The 25,619-nt window shown below is 52.1% G+C and overlaps 1 protein-coding gene across 8 annotated transcripts in view; it reads right to left on the bottom strand.

Moving 5' to 3' along the window:
* LOC144772195 (NACHT, LRR and PYD domains-containing protein 1a allele 3-like) overlaps positions 1-25,619 on the bottom strand; it is an 884,004-nt gene that overhangs the window by 498,271 nt on the left and 360,114 nt on the right. For all 8 annotated transcript variants that reach the window (XM_078656332.1, XM_078656333.1, XM_078656327.1 and 5 more), the window contains one exon: positions 9,480-9,700. In XM_078656332.1, coding sequence (XP_078512458.1) covers positions 9,480-9,700 — 221 coding nt within the window. The remainder of the gene's footprint in view (positions 1-9,479; positions 9,701-25,619) is intronic.

Here is a 25,619-nt window from a genome sequence, read left to right as displayed (position 1 = left end):
AAAGTCTTCTTCTACTGGGTCAGCATGCATGTCCACATCATGATTAGCAGCTGCCCTCTCAATGAGTGCATGAAAACCTGCAGAATCTTCTGTTGGGGAGGCACGAACACTGAAAGGCTGTGGGTCAGGCTGTGGGTCTTGCCCCACATCCTGGGTGCTTTGGTCACCAATGTCATCATATGAATCCGGCTGTGCATCTGGTTCATTGATGGGGAAGGTGTATTGGTCATCCTCATTATACCCCTCACCCTCAGAGTGTTCTGGGGAAGGTGTTGGGCTCCTTCTTGGAGGAGGCTGGATAGGTTCCATGAGGCATGAAGCGTCCTGAGGAAGCCTTTTCTTTTTCAGGGGGATGACATAGGAGTCCACTGGCTGTGAAGTGATTCTCCTCTTGTAAAGGGTTAATTTGCCCGTGTTTGCGTCGATAAAACGCTCAGAGTCCTCTTCTGAGTCGAGCACCCGACTTGAAAATGCCCCTGCCGTCGAAGAATCCGACTTCTTTGGCGCCGATTTTGTTGAAAAGGCCTTCGGCGCCTCCTTTGGCGGCAGAAGGAAGAGAAGTTTATTCGCAGGCTTCACCGGAGTGTCCATCGGCGTCTGTGGCGATGGTATTGGAGCCGACGTTGCCGAGGCTTTCTCCCTGATTCTCTGTAGTGAAGCGGTGACGAGGGACGCGTCACTTACAGTGGCCTTTGGCGTCGACGAGGAGGACTTGACCTTGCCCTCGGATCCGACGTCCTGTTGCCCCTTCTGAGTCTTTGGCGATGATGCCGCAGCCGCCGACCCAGAGTCCTTGGACCGATGCGCAGATGTACCAGCCTTCGATCCGTGTGACTTTTTCGGCTCCGTCTCCGCCACGCGTCCGACTAACGGAGTCCCAGTCGGAACCGGAGCCGTTTCGCTGGCTGTTGCGGGCTTTGACGGCGCCGCAGCGGTCGACCCGTGCCGACCACCCTTCTTAGAGGATCCCTCCTCTGTGGTCGATTTTGAGACTGTCGAATCGACAGATTTCTTCGACTTCTGTGGCCCGGAGGTCGACGGAGTCGATGAAGCAGCGGGTTTGGACGTTGTCGTCGGTACGGCCGCCATTTTAGGTGTGCTCGAATCCTTAAGTTTCGGTTTCGATTTTGGGTCGGCCATTTTAGGTGTAGTCGATACCGTCGGTTTCGGTTTCGATAAGGCCTGCCCAGCAAGTTTGTCCGTGGCCGGGCCGGAAGGCGGGGCCGTGGCTTGCGGTACGGGGTCTAGGGTAAGGCCGACAGGCGATCCCGTGACCCGATCTCGATCTTCGTAACCTTCGGGGCATAGCTCGTCCCCCGAGCTATCTTCCGCGGCCCCATAAACCTCTTCGACGTCCCCTACCTCTTCGACGTATTCAAGGCCTTGACCCCCGACTCCGTCGTCGTGTTCCGGATCGGCCTCGACCTCCGTCTCGGGCGGGGAGATTTGAAGATGATGGCTCTGGTCCTCGTCTTCTTGGTCGCCGAAGATGTTTTCTGGATCTGGGGCCGCTTGTCTGGCTTCAAGGCGCACCGCGCGCCGAATCTTGAGTGTTTTCTTGGACCTGAACTTTGCACAGGCCCTGCAGTTGCCGTCGTCATGGTCTGGCGAAAGGCATTTGTTACAGACCGGGTGCAGGTCTATATGTGGGTATTTGGACCCACAGAGCGGACAGAGCTGAAACGGACTCCGCTCCATGCTGTAAAGTTGCAGTCGTGTCGCGATGAGAAGGCCCCGATGTCCGAAGAGTGTAAGCACTCCGCCGATTCCGACTCCAAGAGACGGAAGAACTCGAGACCGCACGCAAACAATACCGACGCAAAGAATACAAAGCCTTTTGGCCGTTTAAAGTTAGTTTTTCTCGGTTCCGACAGAGAGACGTCGAGACCGCATCCGAACCCAATGGCGGAAAAAAACAATCTGGGGATGGAGCCGATGCCCATGCACACTGTAGTCCAGGGGAGGAGCCACCTATCTCAGGATACTTCGAAGACTCTTCCAGGACAACAATGTGCGATCATCCGGACCCAACACTAGGCGGCGATCTAATGCTAAGATATGAATTTAGCAGCCCACATGCCTCGAACATAAGCGTCCTGCAAGTCCAACGCTACCATCCAGTCTCCTGGGTCCAGGGCAGCTAGGACCTGAGCCAGTGTCAGCATCTTGAACTTCTCCTTCCGGAGGAAGCCGTTGACGTTCCGTAGATCCAAGATAGGGCGTAGGCCCCCTTTGCCCTTCTTGGGTACCAGAAAGTAGTGGGAGTAGCAACTACACCCTACTTCTGGCCCAGGAACGCGCTCAATGGCCCCCTTGGCCAAGAGGGCCGTAACTTCCTCCTGCAGAAGTCGCAAATGATCCCCTGATACACGGTGGTTCTGCGGTGGCATGGCTAGAGGAGTCGCCTCGAAGGGGAGGGAGTATCCCCTTCGGACGATTTGCAGCACCCACCTGTCCGAAGTGACAGTGAACCAGTGGAGGTGGTGATGGCGAACCCTGCCCCCCACTGGCGTCACAGGGGCCTGAAAGCACGGACTAGGAGGGTTTAGAGGCGGATGCTGCGGGGGAAGGTGTGGACTGACCTCGCCGTTGACCCCTACCGCCCGGACGGCGGTTACCACGGCCGCCACCGCGTTGGGTATTGCCCTGCAGAGCGTGGCTAGCGGCACGTGTGGGTGCACCCCTTCCGTGGCCACGAAACGAGTGATAAGCAGCCGATTGCTGGCGCGGGGCCGAGAGGCCCAAGGACTTGACCGTAGCCCTGGAGTCCTTAAAGTGCTCGAGCGCATGGTCTGCTTTGTCGTCAAAGAGGCGACGGCCATCGAACGGCATGTCCATGAGTGTGTTCTGGACATCTGCCGAAAAGTTGGCGGACCTCAGCCAGGCGTGGCGTCTGACCGCCACCGCCGTCGCCGTCGCTCTGCCTAGCGAGTCGGTGGTATCCAGCCCACACCTAATGGAATACTTGGCTGCGTCCCGGCCCTCCACAAGGGCTTGGCCGGGTTTGGCCCATACCTCCAACGGACACTCTGGCAGCACATCCGCGACCGTATCCCACAGGGAGTGGGTGTAACGGCCCAAGAGGCATGCGGTGTTGGAAGACCGCAGACCCAGACTAAGGGATGAGAATATCTTCTTTCCATACTGCTCATACCTCTTGGATTCCCTGTCCGGCGGGGCGGACGGGAATGCGGTCTGGGAATTAGAGGCCTGGATGACCAGACTCTTGGGGGTGGGGTGGGTGGACAGGAAATATGGGTCGCCCGGGGCTGGGCGGTGGCGTCTGGCCACGTTCCTATCTACGGGCGAACCCGTAGCGGGCTTGGACCAAGTGCCCAGAAGAACGTCGGTCAAGGCCTCATTAAAGGGCAGCAGAGGCTCGGCCAAGCTTGACTGCGGTTTAAGGACCTCAGTGAGGAGGTTAGTCCTCACGGCCGCGATGGGGAGCTCAAGGCCCAAGGCCTTGGCAGCCCTCATCAGCACCACACTATAGGTTGCCCCCTCCTCCGAAGCCACGGTAGGAGGGGAGACAAAACCAGTGTCTGGAGAGGTGTCCAGGCCACTGGCCTCCCCAAGGTCTCCTGTCCAGTCCTCATGAGACTGACACTCCCTGGTCAGAGGGTCCTCAGACCCCTCCCAGTCCTCTTCATCACCCATCTCCTGAAACTCAGGGTTCTCAACTAATGGGGCCTGTTCATAAAAGTGAAATTCACCAAACGACGTCAGGAGCGGCGCCCATTGGGGCCGTCCCGACAGCTGAACAGGAACGAAGGTGGAACCGGGGACGGCGCCGCCCGAGGCGACACCTGAGGGTCCGGCGCCGGGGAGGTCGTAAGATCCACCGGCGATGAACCAGATCCCGAAGGAGGTCCAGCGGCGTCCTGCGGCGCCGGAACAACTGATCTCCTCGGCGCCGGGCCCGAAGGCGCCAGCGGCGTCGGGATAGTGGGGACCTGCGGCGCCGGGCCCGAAGGCGTCGGCGGCGTCGGGGCCGAAGCACCCGACGGCGTCGGGGCCGGAGCCGCCGACCCGCTAGGGGCCCCAGACGGGTCCGCTGGGCCCGAAGGCGCCGCGGAGCCCGCCGGAGGAGAGAGTTTCCTCATGGCCATGAGGAAGCGCTCGATCTCCTCCTGCGACGCGTTCAGCCCAGGGACCGGAGGGTGTGGAGCTGCACACGGCGCCCGCGACTCCGACGGAGCCGCGTGGGTGGTGTCACCCGAACCCCCGGCCGCATCGCGCGAGCGTCTGGGGGAGTCCGAAGAGCGATGACGCCGCTTGGACTTCTTGTACCTCTTACCTGATGACGACTTTGACCCGGAGGAGTGCGGCCTACTCTCGGAACTGTGGAGGCTCCGAGCCCGCGACCTGTCCCTCGACCTCCCATGGGATCGGGACCTCTCACGGCGCGGGACCGACTGCCGGAGTTCGAGGCGCTTGCGGGACCGCTCCCGCCTGGCTTTCGAAGAGAGGGCCCGGCAGTCGGAGCAGGCCTTGTCGTCGTGGTCGACGCCCAGACAAGATAAACATACGCGGTGAGGATCCGTGACCGACATCAGGCGGTCGCAATCATCACAGGGCTTGAACCCGGGCATCCCTACGGCACCGTCGGAGTCGACAGACTTCGAGAACAATCAAAAGTGATCAAAAAGTTTAGTCAAAAATTGACTAGGGTTACTGCTTTTTCCAGATCTGCGCTTGCCGGCGTGGAAAAAAGAAGAACTGACGTCAGCACGTGGAGGCGGCGTCTAAGTACTCCAATGACGTCATCACGGCGCCCACGACGCCGACGACGGTCGCGGAGCCGCAGACGACGCCTACCGACGCGCAAGGGTACTGCTACGCAAAAGTTTCCGTATCCAGTCTGACGCCTGGGGATATTCTAAGGTAAGGAATCTAATACTAACGTGTCTCTTTCAGATGCCACAGCTACCCTCGGGTGAGCTAAGGCTTGACAAATGAGCCTGACTGAACTCAAGACAGGACTGGTGAGCGAATTACACGATGAAACCGCACAACCAGACCATATGATACACTCCATGTACTCACACTCATATACCCGGGATGTGGACCACCATCCCCCTCAGAACCTCTTCACTCTCCTGCAGTTCAGAAATGAACTGAAAGCCTGTCTTTTCAGAGAGTCCTATCTACATACATAGAGGCACGCAAACGTCTGCCTAGACACAAACTCATGTACACAATAGGGGTCTGTGTGTAACCCTCCTGACACAATGTATGACTGGGATTGGCAGCTTCTGCCTTGTGCTCAGGTGCTGTTCAGCTACGTCTGCGACATAGAAATACAATTAAATACGGCCCACCTCCACTGTCCCCTTTCCTGCACCAGCTCAGGCAGTTATGCATTCGACACTCTAGGACACAAAACCCCAGCGCTTGTGGTGCAGCAGTGTGAGAAGTTGGCCTGATGTGCAGTGCTCACTATTCTAGTGATCACTATATATCAGTCCAAACAACCCTTATTGATGATTGGTTGCAAGTCAACCTTATAGACCAGCTATCCTAGTAGCATGGATACAAGCAGTCTAAGGCTAAGACTCTAGAGGGCGTGTTAAGCCAGCTGTTTTACCATCACATTACCCCTTGAACACCCAGTGAAAGGACATCACACAAGTGTTATGAAAATAAACAGTGTATTTATTAGAATCACAACAACCCTGTACTCTTTATGAGGACAGGGTGCTAGGCACACAACAAAACTCTTACGAAAATACTTAAGTTAGCACAGTATATACAAATGCCCGAGGGGCACGAAAAACCATATACTCTAAAAGTGGAATGCGAAATTACTAGCAGGTAAGTACAGTACTAATAGGCTTTGGAATCGCTAGGACTTGACTATAGAATCGTTAGATTACTTCTAGGAGACCTAGGGGACTCGGGTGCAGAGTGTGCACTCTCACGCGGGATGCGGGACAAAGTCTATGGAAGCTAGTAAAGGTAAAGTTAGTGTTCACGGGCGAACCCGACCTGGTAGGGAGAAAACGACAGTGGATCCTGACCCTTGGATAGTGAGGCTATGCTGGGACACCGAAGTGCCGAAGTTACCTAGCCCAGGGGCTGCAGCTGCATAGGTCCCAAAAGACGTCGGGAATCCTCGTTGCCGGACCAGGAGCCTGGAAGAAAGATGCTGGCAGGCGACCAGTGAAGATTGTTCGAGTTGATCCAAGCCTGGATCTGGAAGAAGGATGACACCTGAAAGCAGAGGGGACCAAGTTCGTGACTACTAGCCAGTAGTCAGTGGGCACCAGGAGGGCACCGGATGGTAGTCACCTCGACTAGGTGAGTGGGCGACGCTGGCTCTGCAGATCTCACGGACCAGGAGGCGTTGTCGGCGACCAGGATGGAGAGGCGAGCTGTCCCACGATGGATGCAGCTGTCGGCGTCGAAGATACCCAGGATTGGGCAACAAGCCTTGGCTAACTCAAGCCCACGCGGTGGACTCAAAATGGCGTCTTGAGTGGACCAGGAGGGTCCGGGGTGCTCCTCTTCGGGAGGGGAGCAAGGGCCAGTCTGGAGCAACCAGACCAGCAGCAGTGATGTCGTCGGGCGTCGTTCAGAAGGCCACAAGCCAGCGGGCTAGTAGCCAAACAACGCGGTGAGCAGCAAAAAGCAGAAGGGCCCCACGCAGATCGTAGAGATGCTGGGAGGCTGCACTTCGGTGCTGGAGCTGCTCAGGGTTGGGGCTTCTCGGACCCCAAAGCACTCAGTCGAGGGTCACTCGGGAGTCGTGCTAGGCAAGCGTCGTGCAGTCTTGAAGATGGCCGGTCCCTCGAGGTCTCGTCACACCCACGAATCTCAGCGTGACTGATGATGTAGGTAGAGGTCAGAGGTGCCAGGGAAGCCGGTTCTCGTCGAGCTGGGCAGTCTTGATCCGGAGGAGAGACTTGCAGCAGACCGCAGTGTTCTTAAGATGGTGCCTGCGGATGCAGGGTGACTACTCCTTAGTCACAAGGGAGAAATCTTAGGAAGAAGTCTTGAGTTCCTTTCGTGGAAAGTAGTTTCAGGATTCAAAGATGATCTGTTTTGGAAGGGGGCCAGTCTCTACCTTTATCTTGGAAAAGGGGGCTGGCACGCGACTAAGTCCTGCCCTAGGGGTGGGACCAGGAGGGGGGTGGTTACACCCACTTCCTTGGCGGGCTTTTCCCCAGCACAGGGTCTGGAGTGTCCCTGGAACTGGTTTAAGCCAGCCTATGCACAGTGAGCACCGGGGTGCCACGTGCAGTCACCTTCCTCTGAAGCCCTGCCTACCTACAATACACAAAACCCTGTCTGGGACGGTGCTGGCACCGCCCCTGGCAGGAAACCCTTTGTCCTTATCTCCTGCTCTGGGAGGACTCCCAGCAGCAGGAGGGCAGACTTGTGTCTCGGTGGCAGCATCCATTTTGTGGATGCTAAGGCTCTGTCTGACTTTTAACCGGGTTATAGGTTACATGCATGTCGTGCCCCTCTAGAAGGGTGGAATGCTAACCCCGTCGCCAGAATTGGCGAGGGGTTAGTATTCCAATTCGTATGACACCTTACTCGACATGTTTTGATAAAGCGATACCAGAGTTGGCATATAACCGCGAGGATTATAATGCACTTAAGAGTATATGGTATGCGATATCATGGAAACGGCTAAGGGATGGATCCCGAAAGCCACAGACAGGCTCAGCTCATGCCAGAGCACCATCTCACACGATTCCAAGCACTCTGCCTTCAGGATTGTTAAGGCCTGCCATAGGAGTGACTGATAGGAGATCTGTGTGTCCATTTTAGGGTTAGATATAGGTATACTATATCTAAAGCAAAGGGTGAGTACACCACCTTGCCCCAGCTGTCGTGCAGCCAGTTGTGTCAGTTTAGTTAGTCAGCCCAGGGGTGGCATAATACATGCTTCAGCCCCTGGGAGACTTCTGGGTACACCTCAGCCCTGGGTACAGGGACTTGGAGAGGGCCCAGTGCCAATTCAGTACCTGAGTACAATTTGGATAGAGAGAACAGCAAGGCTGTGGGTCTGATTAGCAGGCCCACAGCCAGGGAAAGTCGTAAACCAGTGCAGCAAAAAGCAAAAATCTGGGTGATCATAGGATTGCAGACCCTACTCTCCTACAAGCAGGCTTCTACAGGCTGGAGTACTAACAAGACATAGTGTTTCTATATGAAATATGTCAACAGGCTGTCCTGGGTAGAGTTATTTTCCACTGGGCATTTATGACCTCTGACCTGGGGCTTTTGACCTCCAGCTTCAGATGTATTCTGTGTTTTACAATGACATCTGTTATGTCAAGTCGAGTCAATAGAGTTTCTATTTCGGTTGTCATAATTATTAAGACACAATACAAAAAGTGACTAAGGAAATTCATAAAGTATAAAAGTACATCATATTAAAAACATAGTTAAAAGTTGTTAAAAGTTGATAAATAGGTGCAGGTAAAATGCATTGGCAAAGATACACAACATACAAATATTTACACAACTATTGGCAGATACTATTTATTCCCTCTTTGATGCGAAAAACAAGACATACACCTGGTTTGGGTATCAATGACAGCCACCCATGCTAGGAGTGAGCTTACAATGCCAATCCACTGCGGTTAGAGTCATAGGTTGGGACTGACAAGAATTAGTGAGCCCTCATCGTAGTGACATATGTTATGGTTATGCTTATGTTTAAATATTAGCATAAGTTTATGATAGTGTGACCATTTTCTATGTATGTGTAACAAATAGTTGTTTTAGTTGTTGTTAATGCATAATACTTCTATGTTATTTTAGACCAACCTAGGAACAAATGTTCACACATGTCACGATTGGAAAGAACAGTGGTTAGAGATATAGGACCATCCCCTCTACCCCAGCCATGCATCTTCATCTATATCTTCTCACCCATCCCTCTGGTGTTTGGTTCACATGTGTCATGCTCAGTCTTCTGGAAAAAGAGGACTGAACAAACATTACTAGCTGAGGCCTGGATTCAGCTCAGGTTTTCATGTATGTGTTTGTGTAGATCCTCGTTTCCAATCGCAGATTCTATGGGTGCTGCTAATCACAGCTGGGACACGAAGGCATCAGAGACAAAACAAAGCAATGCCTTGTTTCTTCATTCTACTTTCCATTGCTTATTGTTGCTAATTTGTTCATTATTCTGGCAAGCATGTTGCTGCATATTCTCTGCACCTGGTTGCAGTATATATTATATACTAGTCTGGATGCCTGGTGTATGAGCTACATAGGAGGATTGATGGGGAACTCAGTGACATCCTGTCCAGTCTCTGCCGGGAACGACTGGCTGCCTCTCCATGGGCCCTTCCTCAGGCCGAATATGAGGGGGAGGTCACAGACTCCTGTTTTGTCTGCTCTGAACTGCTTGTAGGTTTCCCTTCACTGCATGGGGTCAAGATGGGGTTTTCTACGTATAACCAAAATCTTCACAAGCAACAAGGGGTAGAGACACACATTTGTGCTTTCCACTATACCTCTGAGATCGACAAAGTGAGGAAGGTAGATGGCTCGCACAAAGCCTGGATCAGCCGTGACGTCGAACAAGGACCCAGCGAACTGCATGTGCTCAACTCCACATTGTGACAAGTTGTCACTCCAAGGAAGTAATTTATATGTAATGGTTCCTGCTTTTCCCACCTCGAAGCACAGACCTGTCTCCTCACATAGAAAAGTCCCTGGTTTATCCAACGTGGCCCTTTAAAGATAGAAATACAAACATATTTCAAAGAATTTGTATTGCCCAGTCGATCTTTCAATGTGCACATTATTTTATAATACTAAGCATTTTATTGGTAATCATTAGTTAGGTTTTAAAGAACAAGTTACTTACCTTTGGTAATGCCTTATCTGGTAGGGACTATAGGCCTTATTACGAGTATGGCGGTCCCGGGACCGCCATACTCGCTGTGGCGGTCCAACCACCATGGTCTGCCCGCCATATTACAATCACAGTGGTCAGACCGGCAGCAGCTTGTACGACTCCGCGGCACTGCCAGGATTCTGGATCCCACAGTGCTGGCGGTGTGTGACGTGGGGAGCTCATATTATATGACTTGCCCTTCCGCAAGCCTTTTCCTTGTGGTGATCCCCCCATGAAAAAGATGGCAGAAGGGCAAGGAGTGAGCACCCCACAGGGCCCCCGGGCAAAACTGCCCATTGAAGTGGGTGCAAGGGTCACATAACGAGCCCCCCCACTAGTGCATGGTCGTGCGTGCACTGTGTGGCATGCATGACATGGTGCATGACACACCATGCACAGATGGACAGTCAGCGCTGTTACCGTGGCCGGATGCTATGTGGGCTCTCCTATGAGACTTACATACCACCGCTGTGAGACCGCCGCAGCACTACCCGCCAACCCAGGATTATACACGTAATCCACCAGGCGGGCTCACAGCGGTCTTGGTGGTCCTTCTGGGATCACGGAGGTGGCGTCCCAGGCAAAGACCACCAAAGTTGTAAAAAGGCGCAATATCTAGATTCCTCTCTAAGCAGTCCCTCTGTGCATGCCAAGGGGTGGCATCACTCGGCCTTGCTTGACATTGTCGTCCATGCCGAAAGTGACATGCGGCACTACCCCAGCACGCTAACTTCGGTTTTGTGACAATTTTCCCTCGCCAAAAGCACGGTGCCATGCTGAGGTACAGTGACCAGTGTGCCAAAATGAAGATAATTAGGATCCTTATGTGAGAAATAGTGTAGTTTGCAGAATGGGGCATATTGGAGGGTTGGTTAAGAATCTGCGTCTAGATATAGTCTTTACTAGATAAGGCGCTACCAAAAGTAAGTAACTTGTTCATGTGATATAGAATTCTAGCTGCACATTGCTTACATGAGAATAGATACCCAAGCAATATCCCCCCGGAGGAGGGTCTGCACACTAACTATAATGAGAAGCCCTGCAGGATCAATTGCAGATCTTATTGCAAAGAATGATCCATCTGAAGATGGTTCTTTTCTGTACCGCTTTCCCTTTCTTTGTCACCCACAAAATCTATAAAGAGTTGATTGCCCACCCGGATGTCTCGAGTACAATTGATCTAGAACAAAAACGCTCTTCTTGAATCCAGGCGGTGGAGTCTCTCCTCTTCCTTGGTAAGATGAGGTGGAGCAAAGAATGAAACAGAGTGATGGTTTGACCAACGGGAAAAGGTGTTACTACTTTCGGCAGAAAGGAAGCATGGGTTCATAAAAACAGTTTCTGGGAGGAAGCTGGTGTTTGAAGGATTAACGGAGAGCGCCTGCAGCTCACTGACCCTCCGGGCAGATGTTATGGCCATCAGAAAAACATCTTGATGCTAAGCAGTAGGAGAGGGAAGCTCTACATGGACTCCAAAGGTAAGCACATCAAAAAGGGGAGAAGAACAAAAGTTACTTACCTGTAAACTGTGGTTCTCCAGTATTGGTGTCTTTCATACATTCACATGCTTGAATCATTCCTCGTCGTAGGAGTGCGAGTCCCACGGTACATAAAAATAGCAATAATTATGCATAACATAGCTATATCATAGGTAGATTAGAACCAGGAAGTAAAATAGCTAGAAGTTAATGGAAAAAATCTTCCACTTTCATGACTCGTCCAAGTCATTATATATAGTTCAAACTACAGCCAATCAGACGACAGCACCCTCCAGAATGTTCTCCCCAGAGGCTCAGGCTCTCAGATTTTTCAGCAGAAGTGTGATATAAGAGTAAAAGAGCCAAGCAGAGCCTCTGAGGGGAGGAGGGTGGGTCGCATGTGAATCTATTAAAGACACTAATACCGGAGAACCACAGTTTACAGGTAAGTAACTTTTGTTCTTCTCCACTATTGGGATATCTTTCATACATTCACATCCTTGAATCAGAGTAGAGAGCAGTAATTCCATAATGATGCTTGTGAGACCATCAAAGATATTTGTATATATACACATATATAAGCATAGTACAACTCCAGATAAAATACGTGCATATATATATATATATATATATATATATATATAGATATATATATCTGCATCAACATATAAATATATATATATTTATAAACAATATGGATATATAAATGCATCAAAGAGGAGGAGGGAAGACAGAGGATAACCTTACTTAAAAAGATTCCGGAGAACCGCCTGTCCCACAGACGAGTCAGCATTGCTGGCAGCTTCCAGACAGTAGTGCTTGGTAAAAGTGTGCCTGCTCGACCATGTTACAGCTCTGCAGATTTGAAGAAGAGGCACACCAGCAAAGAGAGCAGTAGATGAAGAGATTGCTCTTGTAGAATGTGCTCTTGGAATTGCCTGCAGCCATCTATCAGCCGGCTGATGACAAAAAGAGATTGTAGCAGAAATCCAACGAGCTACGGTCTGGTTGGGGATTGGGTGCCCTTTACGCATCTTTCCATTTGCAATAAAAATCAGATCAGATTTTCGTATCGAGGATGTCCTTTGCAAGTAAAATGTTAGACATCTTTTGACATCAAGGGTATGTAAAGCCTTTTCCGCAGGTGACTGAGGATCAGGAAAGAAAGTCTTTAAAATAACTGGTTCATTGAGGTGGAAATCAGAGTGTATTTTAGGCACAAAAATAGGGTTAGTCAGGAGGAGCTTCGCGGGCATCCAAGATTGTCGCGTGAGCACAGAGCACCCCGGACCCACGCCGCCCTTCATGACTATCCAGGCAACATCCTGATTTCGAGGACGGGCTTTTGTTCGCACATCCTTGCTGATCTTCGAACACTTTGAAAAATCGAATTTGGACGCTGGGGTCCACTTTTGCATCGTCTCTACGTTTTGAGGCCCACCCCGAGGTGGACCGGGGGCTTGGTTACTTTGCAGGCCGTGGAGTAGTTGATCAACAACGGCTGCGGGGGTCCCCTCTGGTCGACCCCTCCTGACTTTCGGATTCGATTTCTGCTCCCGGCTCTGATTGGCAGGGGAGAAGCCTCTCACCACCTTCGGCTGGCCTGTTGTCTCCTTTCGGTCTGGTACTGGCACGACTACCTGCCTGCAACTCGGCCCTTTTGTGCCTACAATTCTCGGACCTAGTCTTGTTGACCATTTGGACACTTTGCGCCCAACCATTTTCACCAGGTCGCAAGGACCCCTTCAGGGTCCCTTTTCCAAAATGGCCACCGGACACCTCTTGAGAAGCGCAAGACTAAGGCACCTCTTCGTGGCGGCCAAAATCAGATTAATATCATGGACCACTACTCGCAGGTCAAGGGGTCGCCCGGCGCTGCGGGCCGTGCTTCGGATATCCCTAAGACCCCCTTTTCGGCCTCGGACCCATCCTTGCATGACGTCATGGGAGCCATCGCCAGCATGCAGGCCTCTATGGGACAGCAGTACGAGGCCTTAGCCTCCAAGATCGATACGGTGGCCGTCGACATCACGCTGATTAGAGCGGATCTTGCGAAGACCAATGAACGGGTCGAGTCGTTGGGCTTGAAGACTTCTAGTCTTACTGCGGATGTCACAGAAGCCCAGGCTGAGATCGGCAATCTGCGTTCCTCACATGACCAAATGGCTTGTCGTCTCGAGGACTACGAAAATAGGGCCCGTCGTAACAATGTGCGCCTTGTTGGTGTCCCGGAGAATCCCAAGGTTGCGGGGGGCGACCTCTTGGTGGAGGACTTGATTGCCAACTATCTTTCTCCCGCTGGTCTCAGCAAGTTCTTTGCGGTTGAGCGCGCTCATCGTGTTCCTGGTGGGAAGGCTAAGCCGGGCGCACCCCCGAGGCCCATTATTGCCCGGTTGTTTCACTTCAGAGACCGGGACGCTGTTCTACAGGCCTCACGGGACAAGGGCCCAGTGAACTTTGAAAATGCCTCCGTTTCCTTTTATCCTGACTTTTCGCCGCTTGTCCAAAAACAACGACTTGGATTTCAGGGAGTAAAGAAGCGATTGCGGGACTTGGGTCTCAAGTACTCCTTGTTGTTCCCAACCAGGCTCCTGAGTTAATATCGGGAAAGTGTATTCTTTTTTGATCGCCCTGAAAATGTCAGTGACTGGCTCGACTCCCTGCCTATGAGAAGTGAACAAACTGGGCACCCCGCAGGCGCCGACGGAGGTGTGGCGGACTGAGGACTTCACCGGTGGATCCCGGCGTCTGAACTTTTATGCTCTTTCAGCTAAGTCTGGACTTGGGTCTTTGTTAGGCCTAGATCAGCCTAGGGGTGGCGGGGATAAATGGGGACTCTCCTCCTCCTGGGTTCTTTGCGTAGCTTAGTTTAGTAATGGGGCGACAGGCACACTGCAAGTTGGGGTGGCTTATTAGTCTTACGCAAGGGTGCAGGGTGGGGGGAGTAACGGGGTCAAGTTGGGGGGTGGTGGGGGGGGTGTGTGTGTTTTTGTTTACTCACAAGGCATCGTACTGTTTTTCTCATCTGTATTGATCGTGGGCTTCTGTGTGGGTCCTGCTCCTTCTACTTTTCGGGGATGTGGGGCGGCGAGTTGAGACTGTTATCCTGGAATGTCAATGGATTAGGGGACAGAATTAAGCGAAGTCTTGTTTTGCGATTCCTCAGGCGTCATTCCCCCGATATTGTCCTCCTACAGGAGACGCTCTTAATAGGCAATGCTTGTCAGGCAATGAATAGGCGCGGATATCGGTTGGTGGCCCACTCGGGGTTTACTTCTGGGTCCAGGGGGGCTGGTATTCTCATTCGGTCCTCTCTCCCTTTCGCAGTTGACGAAGTGAGACTTGACGACAGGGGGCGCTATGCTGTGCTCACTGGCAGGTGGGAGGGGAAGACATTGTCCATACTGTCAGTCTATGTCCCCCCGGGTCCGCAGGCTTTAACCTATGCTGATCTGTCTCGAGTCCTTCTGGACCTTCCCGAGGGGCTTCTGATCCTGGGTGGAGATTTGAACTCGGTTGTCTCTGGCATCGTTATCCTCCCAGGGATCTACCCCGGGCGCAAAGGTGGTTGAGTGATTTGCTAGAGACCTTTGGGCTTGTAGACGCCTGGAGGCTACTACACCCTACACAGTTGCAGTACACTTTCCACTCTGGGGACATGGCAGCCTTTCTAGATTGGACTATTTCTTAATGCCGGCGGTCCAGTCCTCCTCCATCAGAGAAATTCGTCAGCTCCCTAGGGGTATTTCAGACCACTCTCCCTTGTGGCTCAGATATGAGGTAGGGGCAGGCGATGAGGGTAGAGTAGCTCCTATTAACCCGTGGTACTTTCATAACCCCAAGTCCCGCTCGGCCCTTGTGAAAGCTATTGAGCATTATTTTGAAGAAAATGTGGGGTCTGTTTCCTCTGCTGTTTCGTTATAGGAAGCATTTAAAACTTTATACGTGTCTTTATCCTTGATTGTCGCTGCTAAAAAGGCTGCAAATGTGGAAGTTGTGCGCATCAAATCCGAGATAGCCACTTTGGAAGACGATCTTCGGTTGGGCGTCTCCAGTACCAAGTTGCACTCCCTTGCTTTGAAACAAGGCGACTACAAGGCTCTTGTAACGGATGCTGCGAAAGTGATGTATAGGGAGCAGCAGGGACGACTGTATGATGTGGGTGATAAAGCGGGTAAATTGCTAGCGTGGTTGGACAAGACAGGGAGAGTGAATCGTGTGGTCCCCGTGATTGAGAGGCTTGATGGTGAGTGTGTCACTGACCCTGCTGGGATCGTTCAGTGTTTCGCGGATCACTTTGAGACAGTGTACACCTCCGTTTGTGACAGGGATGAGGAAGACTCCCGTTTACTGTTGCGGGACATTGCTTTGCCTCGCCTCTCTGACTCTGACAGAGACCTCATGGATGCTCCGCTTACAGTAGATGAAATTGCACTTGCTATTCGTTCCCTCCGTTCGGGTAAGGCGATGGGCCCCAATGGTTTGCCCATTGAATTGTACAAGCTACAACCCGACAAAATGGCGCCCTATTTACGAGAGATGTTCCTCGAGGCCCTTGAATCTGGCTCCCTCCCTTTGGACCAACGACTCGCTACCATCGTCGTCATTCCCAAGGAGGGTAAGCCTCGGGATTGTTGCACTTCATATAGGCCCATCTCTTTGCTCAATGCCGAACCCAAAATTTTGGCTAAACTGTTGGCTAATCGTTTAGTGACTGTGATCGGGGACTTGATCCATCCAGATCAATCCGGTTTTATCCCGCACCGTAACACTGCCTTGAATCTGTGCAGACTCCACGGGGTTCTCGCGAGAGCCGAGACGCTTACCGAACCGGCCATTTTGGCTTCTCTTGACGCCACCATGGCCTTTGACACTATCAAATGGCCCTACCTTTGGGCGGCCCTCTCGAAATTCGGGTTTGGGCCGGGCTTCATTGCCTGGGTGAAACTTCTTTATGAAAATCCCCTGGCCCAGGTAGTTGTTAACCGAAGAGTGTCTTGAGTTTTTACGCTTGGACGGGGTACCCGTCAGGGCTGTCCGCTGTCCCCTTTGCTTTTTGCTCTCGCTCTCGTACCTCTGGCGGAGTGGCTCCGTTGGGAACCTTCTATGCGGGGTATTCGTTGGTCTCCTGATTTTGAGGATCGAGTCTCGTTGTACGCGGACGATATCCTCCTATATCTCACCTCCCCTAAAAAGTCCCTCAACGTGCTTTTCGATGTTCTTACTTCTTTTGGTAAGAACTCCGGTCTTGTCATCAATTGGGCTAAATCCTGCGTCTACGTTTTGGCTGGAGATCTCCCTCCACTGCAGCGTAGATTTCCGATTCACGTGACTGAGACCGGGTTTAAGTACTTGAGGATTTATGTTTCCTTGGACCCCTCCAGGCGTTATGAGCTTAATTTATTGCCCCCCCTTCAGCGGCTCAAGCTTGATGTGGCTCGCTGGCGTAGGTTGCCGCTGTCGCCCCTCGGTAGAGCGGCGCTTTTCAAAATGATGTCTCTGCCTCGCTTTCTGTACGCACTTCAGAATTCCTTTGACCCAATTGCCTCGGGCTATTTCCGTGAAGTGGAGAGCCTACAGAGACAACTAGTCTGGGATGGGCGTGCCCGTATTGCTCTTTCTAAACTCACGCTTCCATGGTATGATGGCGGTATAGCCTTCCCGGACATCAGACGGTACTATTGGGCATCCCAGTTAAGTGCGATTAATCATGCGACCTACGCACCGGGCCCTGCCCCAGCGTTCTCCATGGACAGATTTATTTTGCCTGGGGGCACCTTCAGCAGAGCGCTGTATTCTGGTAGTCTCCGTGGAACACTGACCGGTCCCACTAAGATTGCAGTGAGAGTGTGGCGTGATGCGAATGCGGCCTTGGGTTGGTGTGGCGGGTTTACTTGGGCCACCCCTTTGTATGATTCGGAATGCTTGGGCCATCTGTGGAAACCGAAAGGCTTTGATAAATGGGACATGATTGGTATCAGCAGAGTGGGCGATTTGTGGTCGAAGGGTACTGTCAAGTCCTTTGATGTGCTGCGAGTGGAGTATGAGCTTAGTGAAAATGAATTCCTTAGGTACGCCCAGATCCATCACGCTCTGTTGTCTGTGTTTGCTGCGGGTGCTGATATTTCTGAGTCTTCCCCTTTGGAGGACCGCATTTTGGATGGTCATGTGCCCGACAGCACGATCTCCTTGATTTATAAGAAACTTATCAATAACAGAGCTGACTTGCTGGTCCGCCTCCGGGCTGCGTGGTGTGCAGACGGACTTGAATTGGACGATGAGGACTGGCAGTCTGCTTTGTCCTCGCCCAAGGAGGTCGCCATTCCTGCTCGCTTGCGGTTCGTCCAACTTAAGATTCTTCATCGAGTGTATGTTACTGGGCCTTGTCTGGTTTGAATGGGTTTTTCCTTGGATGGGTTATGTAAGCGTGGCTGTGGGATGTCTGGTTCCTTTCTTCACATATTGTGGGAATGCCCGGAGATGGTCAGGTTCTGGTCCCGAGTGCATGATGTCATGAAAAGTGTCACGGGTGTGTCCCTGCTGCCAGAGGCCAGGCGTTGTTTGCTGAATGTTTGGGAGCCTAATGACTACAGCTCAGCACAGATTATATGGGCAACCCCTGGTAATATGGTCGCGAAGAGGGACATTGCCCAGCTCTGGGGTTCGCATAGACCACCTACCCTATCCAAGTGGAAAGAAAACATGGACTGGTGCATGTTCCGGGAGAAGACTGTGTACCTTTCCCGGGGACGGCCCAGGAAATGGGGTAGAATCTGGTCCCAGTGGAACACTTATAGTGGTGATATATGTACCCCCCCACAAGATGTGACCATTGATGTGTCTTCGTCCCCCTAATTGGCATTCACTCGTCATCTATGGTTGATTATTCCGCTTGTTTCCTTGCCCGCCCCTACCCCCGTTCTATTTGATTGCATTGTATTCATCTAGCCTTTGAGCTTCGCCTGCACGGACCCATGACAATGTATTATTATGTCTCTGCCTTGTGAGGTTTGGTTTGTTTATCTGTATGTCTGTTTCTTTTCAATAAAATAATTTTTTTTTTTTAAAAACAGGGTTAGTGCGGAGCACTACCGAATCCCTGGTGAATTGAAGGAAAGGCGGTTTGATAGTGAAGGCTTGAATGTCACTGACACACCTGGCTGACGTGAGAGCTAACAGCAGAGACATCTTCCACGACACAAACTTCAAATCAGTTCTATGAATAGGTTTGAAGGGGTGTCGCGTGAGTTGTGACAGAACAATGTTAAGATGCCAAGGCGGAGGCGGACGGCGGATAGGAGGAAACATACGAAACAGTCCTTTGAAGAATTGTTGAATGATCCGAGAGGAGTAGAGAGATTGTGTACCATCTTGTCGGAATCTTGAGATGGCCGCTAAGAATACTTTAAGAGTAGAATGGGAAAGGCTGACTTTACCAAATGTAAAAGAAAGGCAAAAGTTGTTCCTGTTTTGCTCGTATTGGGTGAATGTTGGCAGCTTGACACCAGAGGCAAAAACGCTTCCATTTGAGCATGTAGGTTTTAATTGTGGAGGGCGCTCTAGCCTTGGCTAAGACCTCCCTACACTCCGAAGTAACGTCTGTGGGCAAATTCAAGGTGTTCGGGCGCCAGGCAGCTAAACGCAGAGATGCCGGATCCAGATGGCAGATCTGCCCATTGATGATGGATAGGAGATTCGATATTGGTAGCAACTGAATGGGATCGCATTTGGATAGAAGGAGGAGTTCTGTAAACCAGAACTGGCGAGGCCACCTGGGAGCTATTAGGAGCAGGCGACAAGGCTCCTTCTTCATTTTCCTGAGAACCCTGGGAACCAACGGTATCAGTGGAAAACCGTAAGCCTAGATCTGCGACCAATTCACCAAACACACATTCCCACACAAGTCTTGTTGGGGAAGCCAACTTGCGTAGAACGGGCATTTGAGGTTCAGACTGGTCGCAAGCAAGTCCAGATCGGGTCAACCCCACTTCTGAAATATCCGATCCAATGTTGGTTGATGGAGCTCCCACCTGTGATTGGACACTGTCGATCTGCTGAGGGAATCCGCTAGGATGTTGGATACTCCCGGAACATGGACTGCTCACAGAGTTATTTGGTGTTGGATTGCCCAATCCCAAATTTGCTGGGCTTGCTGAGACAGCAGAGCATATCTTGTCCCTCCCTGTTTGTTTAGGTAGTGCATACTTTTTGTGTTATCCGTCCGGATCAACACTGATGCTCCTAGAATGATGGGGCGAAAGGATTTTAGGGCCAGGAAGATTGCTAGCAACTCTAAAAGGTTGATATGCCAAGTCCTTTGGTGAGCATCCCATTTGCAGTTGACTGTTAGCCCTTGAAGGTGCGCTCCCCACCCTTCGAGGGAGGCGTCCATGGTGATGACGAAACTTGGAGCTTCCACTAGGAATGAGAGGCCTTTTGCCACGTTCCTCTTGCAAGTCCACCAGAGCAACGCCTTCTGCATCTGAGAAGTGATGCGGATGAGATCGTCGAAGGACCCTGAGACCTGTAGCCATTGGTCATTGAGCTCCTCTTGCAGGGGTCTCATCTTGAGACGACAGTTGGGGACTAAGGGAATGCCGGATGATAGCATCCCTAGAAGTGACTTGAACTGTTGGACAGAAAGATACTTCACTGTTATCGAAGTAGTTGGGGCAGGTTGCACAGCTTTTGCTGTATTTCTTTTGAGACAAAGGCTTGTGTCCGTAGAGTGTCTATGTTGGCTCTTAAGAGTGTTCTTGTCTGTGACGAGACGAGTTGAGACTTGTGCAAATTGATGGAGAGACCCAGAGACTGGAAGAGTGACAGACATTTCTGATTATGGACGTTTGCGACTGTTTAGGTATTCGCCTCAATAAGGCAGTCGTCTAGATAAGGAAAAACTTGGACTCCTTCTAAGCGAAGGTGTGCAGCCACCGGTGCCAAAACCTTGGTGAAAACATGGGGGCGGAACGTAGCCAGAAGGGAAGGACCTTGAACTGGAAGTCCCTGCCAGCCACTCTGAATCTCAAGAACTTTCTGTGTCTGGGTAAATTGGTACATGAAAGCAAGTGTCTTGGAGGTCGAGGGTGGTCATGTAATCCCCGCCGAGAGGAGTTGAAGGACTTCTTGTAAAGTCAACATCCGGAAGGATTGTTTTTTGAGATATTTGTTTAGGGAACGAAGATACAAAATGGGGTGCGATTCTCCCAATTTCTTTTTTATTAGAAAGAATCTGGAATCTTAACCCCTGGCCCCGACATTGCCAGCCCACATGACGGACTTACGACGCATCCACCCTCCACGCACTCAATGCCGGCCAAAACCCCGCCTGCTACCAAGCCAACCCGAAAGGCACCCACGGACCCTACAACTGCCAAGCCTGCAAATTCACCTGCCTCAAGACCTGCACCACACCCGCCAGGCCAGGCACCAGCAACAATCACCTCAAGTGCATCCTGCTCAACACCCGCTCCGTCCACAGGCACGCCGTCGATCTCTGGAACCTCCTCGACACAACAGCACTGGACATCGCCTTCCTCACGGAAACCTGGATGAATGCTTCCTCAGCCCCCGACATCGCCATAGCCATCCCGGATGGCTACAAGATCACCCAGAAGGACCGGGTCAACCAGACCAGAGGAGGCATGGCCATCGTCCACAAAAACACCATCCGAATCACGACCAACTCCGACGACACCCTCACTGCCGCCGAGCACCTTCACTTCCAGATACACACCGACCCCAAGACCACCCTCAGAGGCACTCTCATCTACAGACCACTGGGACCAAGCACACAATTCAGCGAAGATATCGCAGACTTCGTCAGCCAGCACGCCCTAACCTCCTCAGACTACATCCTCCTAGGGGACCTCAACTTCCACCTGGAGAACAACAATGACAGCAACACCACCATCCTGCTGGACAACCTCACCAACCTTGGACTCAAGCAACTGGTGGACACCCCCACCCACTACGCCGGCCACACTCTAGACCCCATCTTCTCCTCCAGCAAGCACATCTCCTTCAGCCACTTCACCGGACTTCACTGGACAGATCACAGCTGCGTCCACTTCAACTTCAGGAGAACCATGACCCACCACCACCCGCAACAGGTTCCCCGCAGAAGCTGGACCAAGATCAGCACCGACCAACTCACCACCTCCCTCAGCCAGCACCCTCTACCAACACGAAGGACCCCAACGAAGCAGCCCGCAACCTCACTCAGTGGCTCACCAACTGCGCCGGTGAACTCGCACCATTGAAGAACTCTCCCAGCAGACCCGGCAGCAAGAAAACCTTGTGGTTCACCAACGACCTCAAAAACTCCAAGAAGACCTGCCGCGCCCTCGAGAAAGCCTGGCGCCACGACCAGACAACAGAAAACATGACAGCCCTCAAGAATGCCATCCGCAAACATCACCAGGTGATCCGCACCACCAAAAGGACAACATTCAAAGAACGACTGGACAACAACACCCTCAACAGCAAGGAACTCTTCAGCATCGTTAAAGAGCTCTCCAACCCCAGCGCCTGCAACAACGACATCACACCCTCGCAAGACCTCTGCGACTCACTCGCCTCGTTCTTTCACCGCAAGATCGCCGACATACACAACAGCTTCGGCGCACAGACCACGCACCCAACCACCGAACCAGCGCCCCCCACCACCACCCTCTGCACCTGAACCCCGGTCAGCACCGAAGACACCACCCGCACGATGAACACCATCCACTCCGGCTCCCCTACCGACCCCTGTCCACTGCACATCTTCAACAAAGCCGACTCCATCATCGCACCCCAACTCCGGGACATAATTAACAGCTCCTTCGCATTCGCCACCTTCCCGGAGAGCTGGAAACATGCCGAGCTCAGCGCCCTCCTGAAGAAACCCACCGCGGACCCCATGGACCTCAAGAACTTCCGCCCCATCTCGCTCCTCCCTTTTCCTGCCAAAGTCATCGAGAAGACCGTCAACAAACAACTCTCCGCCTTCCTTGAGACAAACGGATCCCTCGACCCCTCACAGTCGTGTTTCCGAGCAAACCACAGCACTGGGACCGCCCTCATCGCAGCAACCGACGACATCAGGTCCCTGCTCGACAACGGGGAAACAGCTGCCCTCATCCTCCTGGACCTCTCAGCAGCCTTCGATACCGTATGCCACCGCACCCTAATACAGCGCCTCAGCAACACCGGAATCCAAGGAACAGCCCTGGAGTGGATCATCTCGTTCCTCACGGAAGAACCCAGAGAGTCCGTCTCCCCCCGTTCCGATCCGCGGCCACCAAAGTCATCTGCGGCGTTCCGCAAGGTTCCTCACTCAGCCCCACCCTCTTCAACGTCTACATGAGCCCCCTCGCAGCCATCGCACGCCAACACAACCTAAACATCATCTCCTACGCTGACGACACCCAGCTGATCCTCTCCTTCACTAACGACCCCACCACCGCCAGAGCCAGCCTCAAGGAAGGAATGAAAGACGTCGCAGAATGGATTAAGCTCAGCCGTCTGAAACTGAACTCAGACAAGACGGAAGTCCACATCCTGGGACCATCCCCCTCGGCCTGGGACGACTCCTGGCGGCCCCCTGCCATGGGCACTGCCCCCAAGCCAACGGACCATGCACGCAACCTGGGCTTCATCCTGTACTCCTCCCTCACGATGACCAAGCAAGTCAATGCCGTCTCGTCATCATGTATCAACACCCTGCGCATGCTCCGAAAGATCTTCCGGTGGATCCCCACCGAAACCAGGAAGACGATCACCCAGGCCCTCGTCACCAGTCGACTGGACTACGGGAACACCCTCTACGCTGGCACCACAGCCAAACTCCAGAAAAGACTCCAACGGATACAGAACGCTTCTGCATGACTCATCCTGGACATCCCCTGTCACAGCCACATCTCTGCCCATCTAAGAGACCTGCACTGGCTCCCCGACAGCAAGAGGATCACGTTCAGACTCCTCACCCACGCACACAAGTCTCTCCACGACATGGGCCCCAAATACCTCAACAGCCGCCTGACAATCTACACACCCACCCGCCAGCTCCGTTCCGCCAGCCTCGCCCTCGCCACCCTCCTACGAATTCGCAGAACAACCGCCGGAGGAAGATCCTTCTCCTACCTGACGGCCAAGACATGGAACTCCCTCCCTATCCACCTACGGCAGACCCAGGACCATCTCTCCTTCAGGAAACAACTCAAGACCTGGCTGTTCGAGCAGTAGCAACTCCCCCTCCCCCCAGCGCCTTGAGACCCTAGCGGGTGAGTAGCGCGCTATACAAATTCGCTGATTGATTGATTGATTGATTGATTGCCTCTTTGAAGTTTTGGAACCACTTCAATCGCTCCCTCTTTTATCATCAAATTTATTTGGGAGAAAAGCTCCGTAAGATGAGCTGAAGGCGGCCTTTTGGGAGGAGAATTTGGAGGAAGTTTGGTAAACTCCAGAGCGTGGCCTCTGTCCACAATGTCCAAGACCCATTTGTCTGTAGTTATAGCATGCCAGGTTAAGTAAAAACGGGAGATCCTTCCTCCAACTTTTGTGGGATTGAGCGGTAGAGCAGGTGGCAGGTGGCAGTTGTCACTGCTTCGTAGACGAATTCTGTCAATGGTAGGATGACTTATTTCTGTTTTGTGCATAAGACGTAGTTGGTTGCTGCCTGAAAGATTGTTGTCTTTGTGAGGAGTAACATTGGCTACCCTGATAGGACTGGTATTGCCTTGACGTATTATAGCCTCCTCGACTGGAGAAGGATCCACGGCCTCTAGTGCCATGAAAAGGCGGCTTCCGAAAAAGAAAGTGTACAGAGAGATCTTGCCGTCTCAGTATCTTTTTTAACGGATTGTAGGGTTTCATCGATATGTTGACCAAAAAGAGACTCGCCGTCAAAAAGCATGTCGATTATTTTCGTCTGAACTTCCTTACGAAATGATGTGGATTTCAACCAGCCCTGTCGCCTCAAGAAAGCTGCACCCGCTAGTTGCTGAAAACCTATAGACGCAACATTCACAGCAGAATCGATAATCTCAGCTGGGATTCGTTATCCCTCCTCGAGGATCTTGAGCGCTTCTGCCTTGGAGGGCTCAGGTAACATGTCGATGTAGGGGGAGATGTCAGACCACATTTGCCTATCATAGCGGCCTAAGATGGCCAGTGACTTAGCTGCGCGGACAGTAGTGGCCGCCATGGTTGCAACCTTTTTTCCAATTGCGTCTTGACGTCTCCCTTCCTGATCCGGGGGAGCTGACAATGGACAGGAGGGACTCCGTGCTCGTCACAGTGCTGCCTGGGCAATAACTGAATCCGGCTTAGGCTGACCTATTAGAGAAGCTGGTGAGTTATCCGGTGCCTTGTATTTCTTTTCAAGGCGAGGCAGGACCGCTGGAATGGAGGCAGGAGTCTGCATGACTTTAAGTCCTTCCTGCCAAATAAAGTCAATAATAGGGATAGTCCGCACTTGCTTCCTTGGCTGGTCATTGAAATCGTAAAGGAAACAATCATCCTTCCTTGTTTCCGTGAGAAGAAGGAAACGTTGTGCTGCTCTTTCCATCAGAACATGAAAACCTCCGATGTCCACTGGAGGTGAGTCAATAGGAGCCAGAGCCGAGGGAGACGGCGTTTGTATTTGATAGTCATCCCATTCAGTAAGGAGTGACCTATCATCCAATTCTCCTTCTTCCCTGTCATCATCCGCGTTGTGAGCTTCCTGATTAAAAGGAACCCAAGATATTGGTCTGGGCGACCTCAACACTGTAGAAGATTGAGGAACTGGTGTTGGTGGAACACTGGGCCATAATGAAAGTAGTAGTTCGGGAAATGGTGGTGGAGATCTTTCAGGAACCTAGTCACAACAGGTGAAGAGAAGAAGAAGGGCTGATCAGGCAACCGCAAGAAAGTGGAACATGGTCTTAACTGTGCTGAGGGCAAGGACTTGCCTGGCTAGCGACAGAACAAACAACGAAGGTGCAGACAAGAGATCAACTTGTTTTGCTACACACTAGGTTACAGATTTGCCCCATTGGCAGGGACGATTGGCTGCCAAGATGACTTCACAGACGTCGGGAGGGAGTCGAATACTCTCAACTTTCGCCGCTTAATGTGCTCACAAGAAGGCAGAAGTACGAGCTACTTACCTTCGATAACAATTTATCTAGTAGAGGCGATTCTAGCCGCAGATTCCTTAATGTAGAATTATCCCCAGGCATGAGACTGGATCCCGAAAACTTTTCTGCCACAGCATCCATGAGCGCCGGGGGGGACGGCAACACGTG

The sequence above is a fragment of the Lissotriton helveticus genome, chromosome 8 (genome assembly GCF_964261635.1).
Source record: "Lissotriton helveticus chromosome 8, aLisHel1.1, whole genome shotgun sequence".
Classification (NCBI taxonomy): Eukaryota; Metazoa; Chordata; class Amphibia; order Caudata; family Salamandridae; genus Lissotriton; species Lissotriton helveticus.
This window is presented reverse-complemented; position numbering and strand designations above follow the sequence as displayed.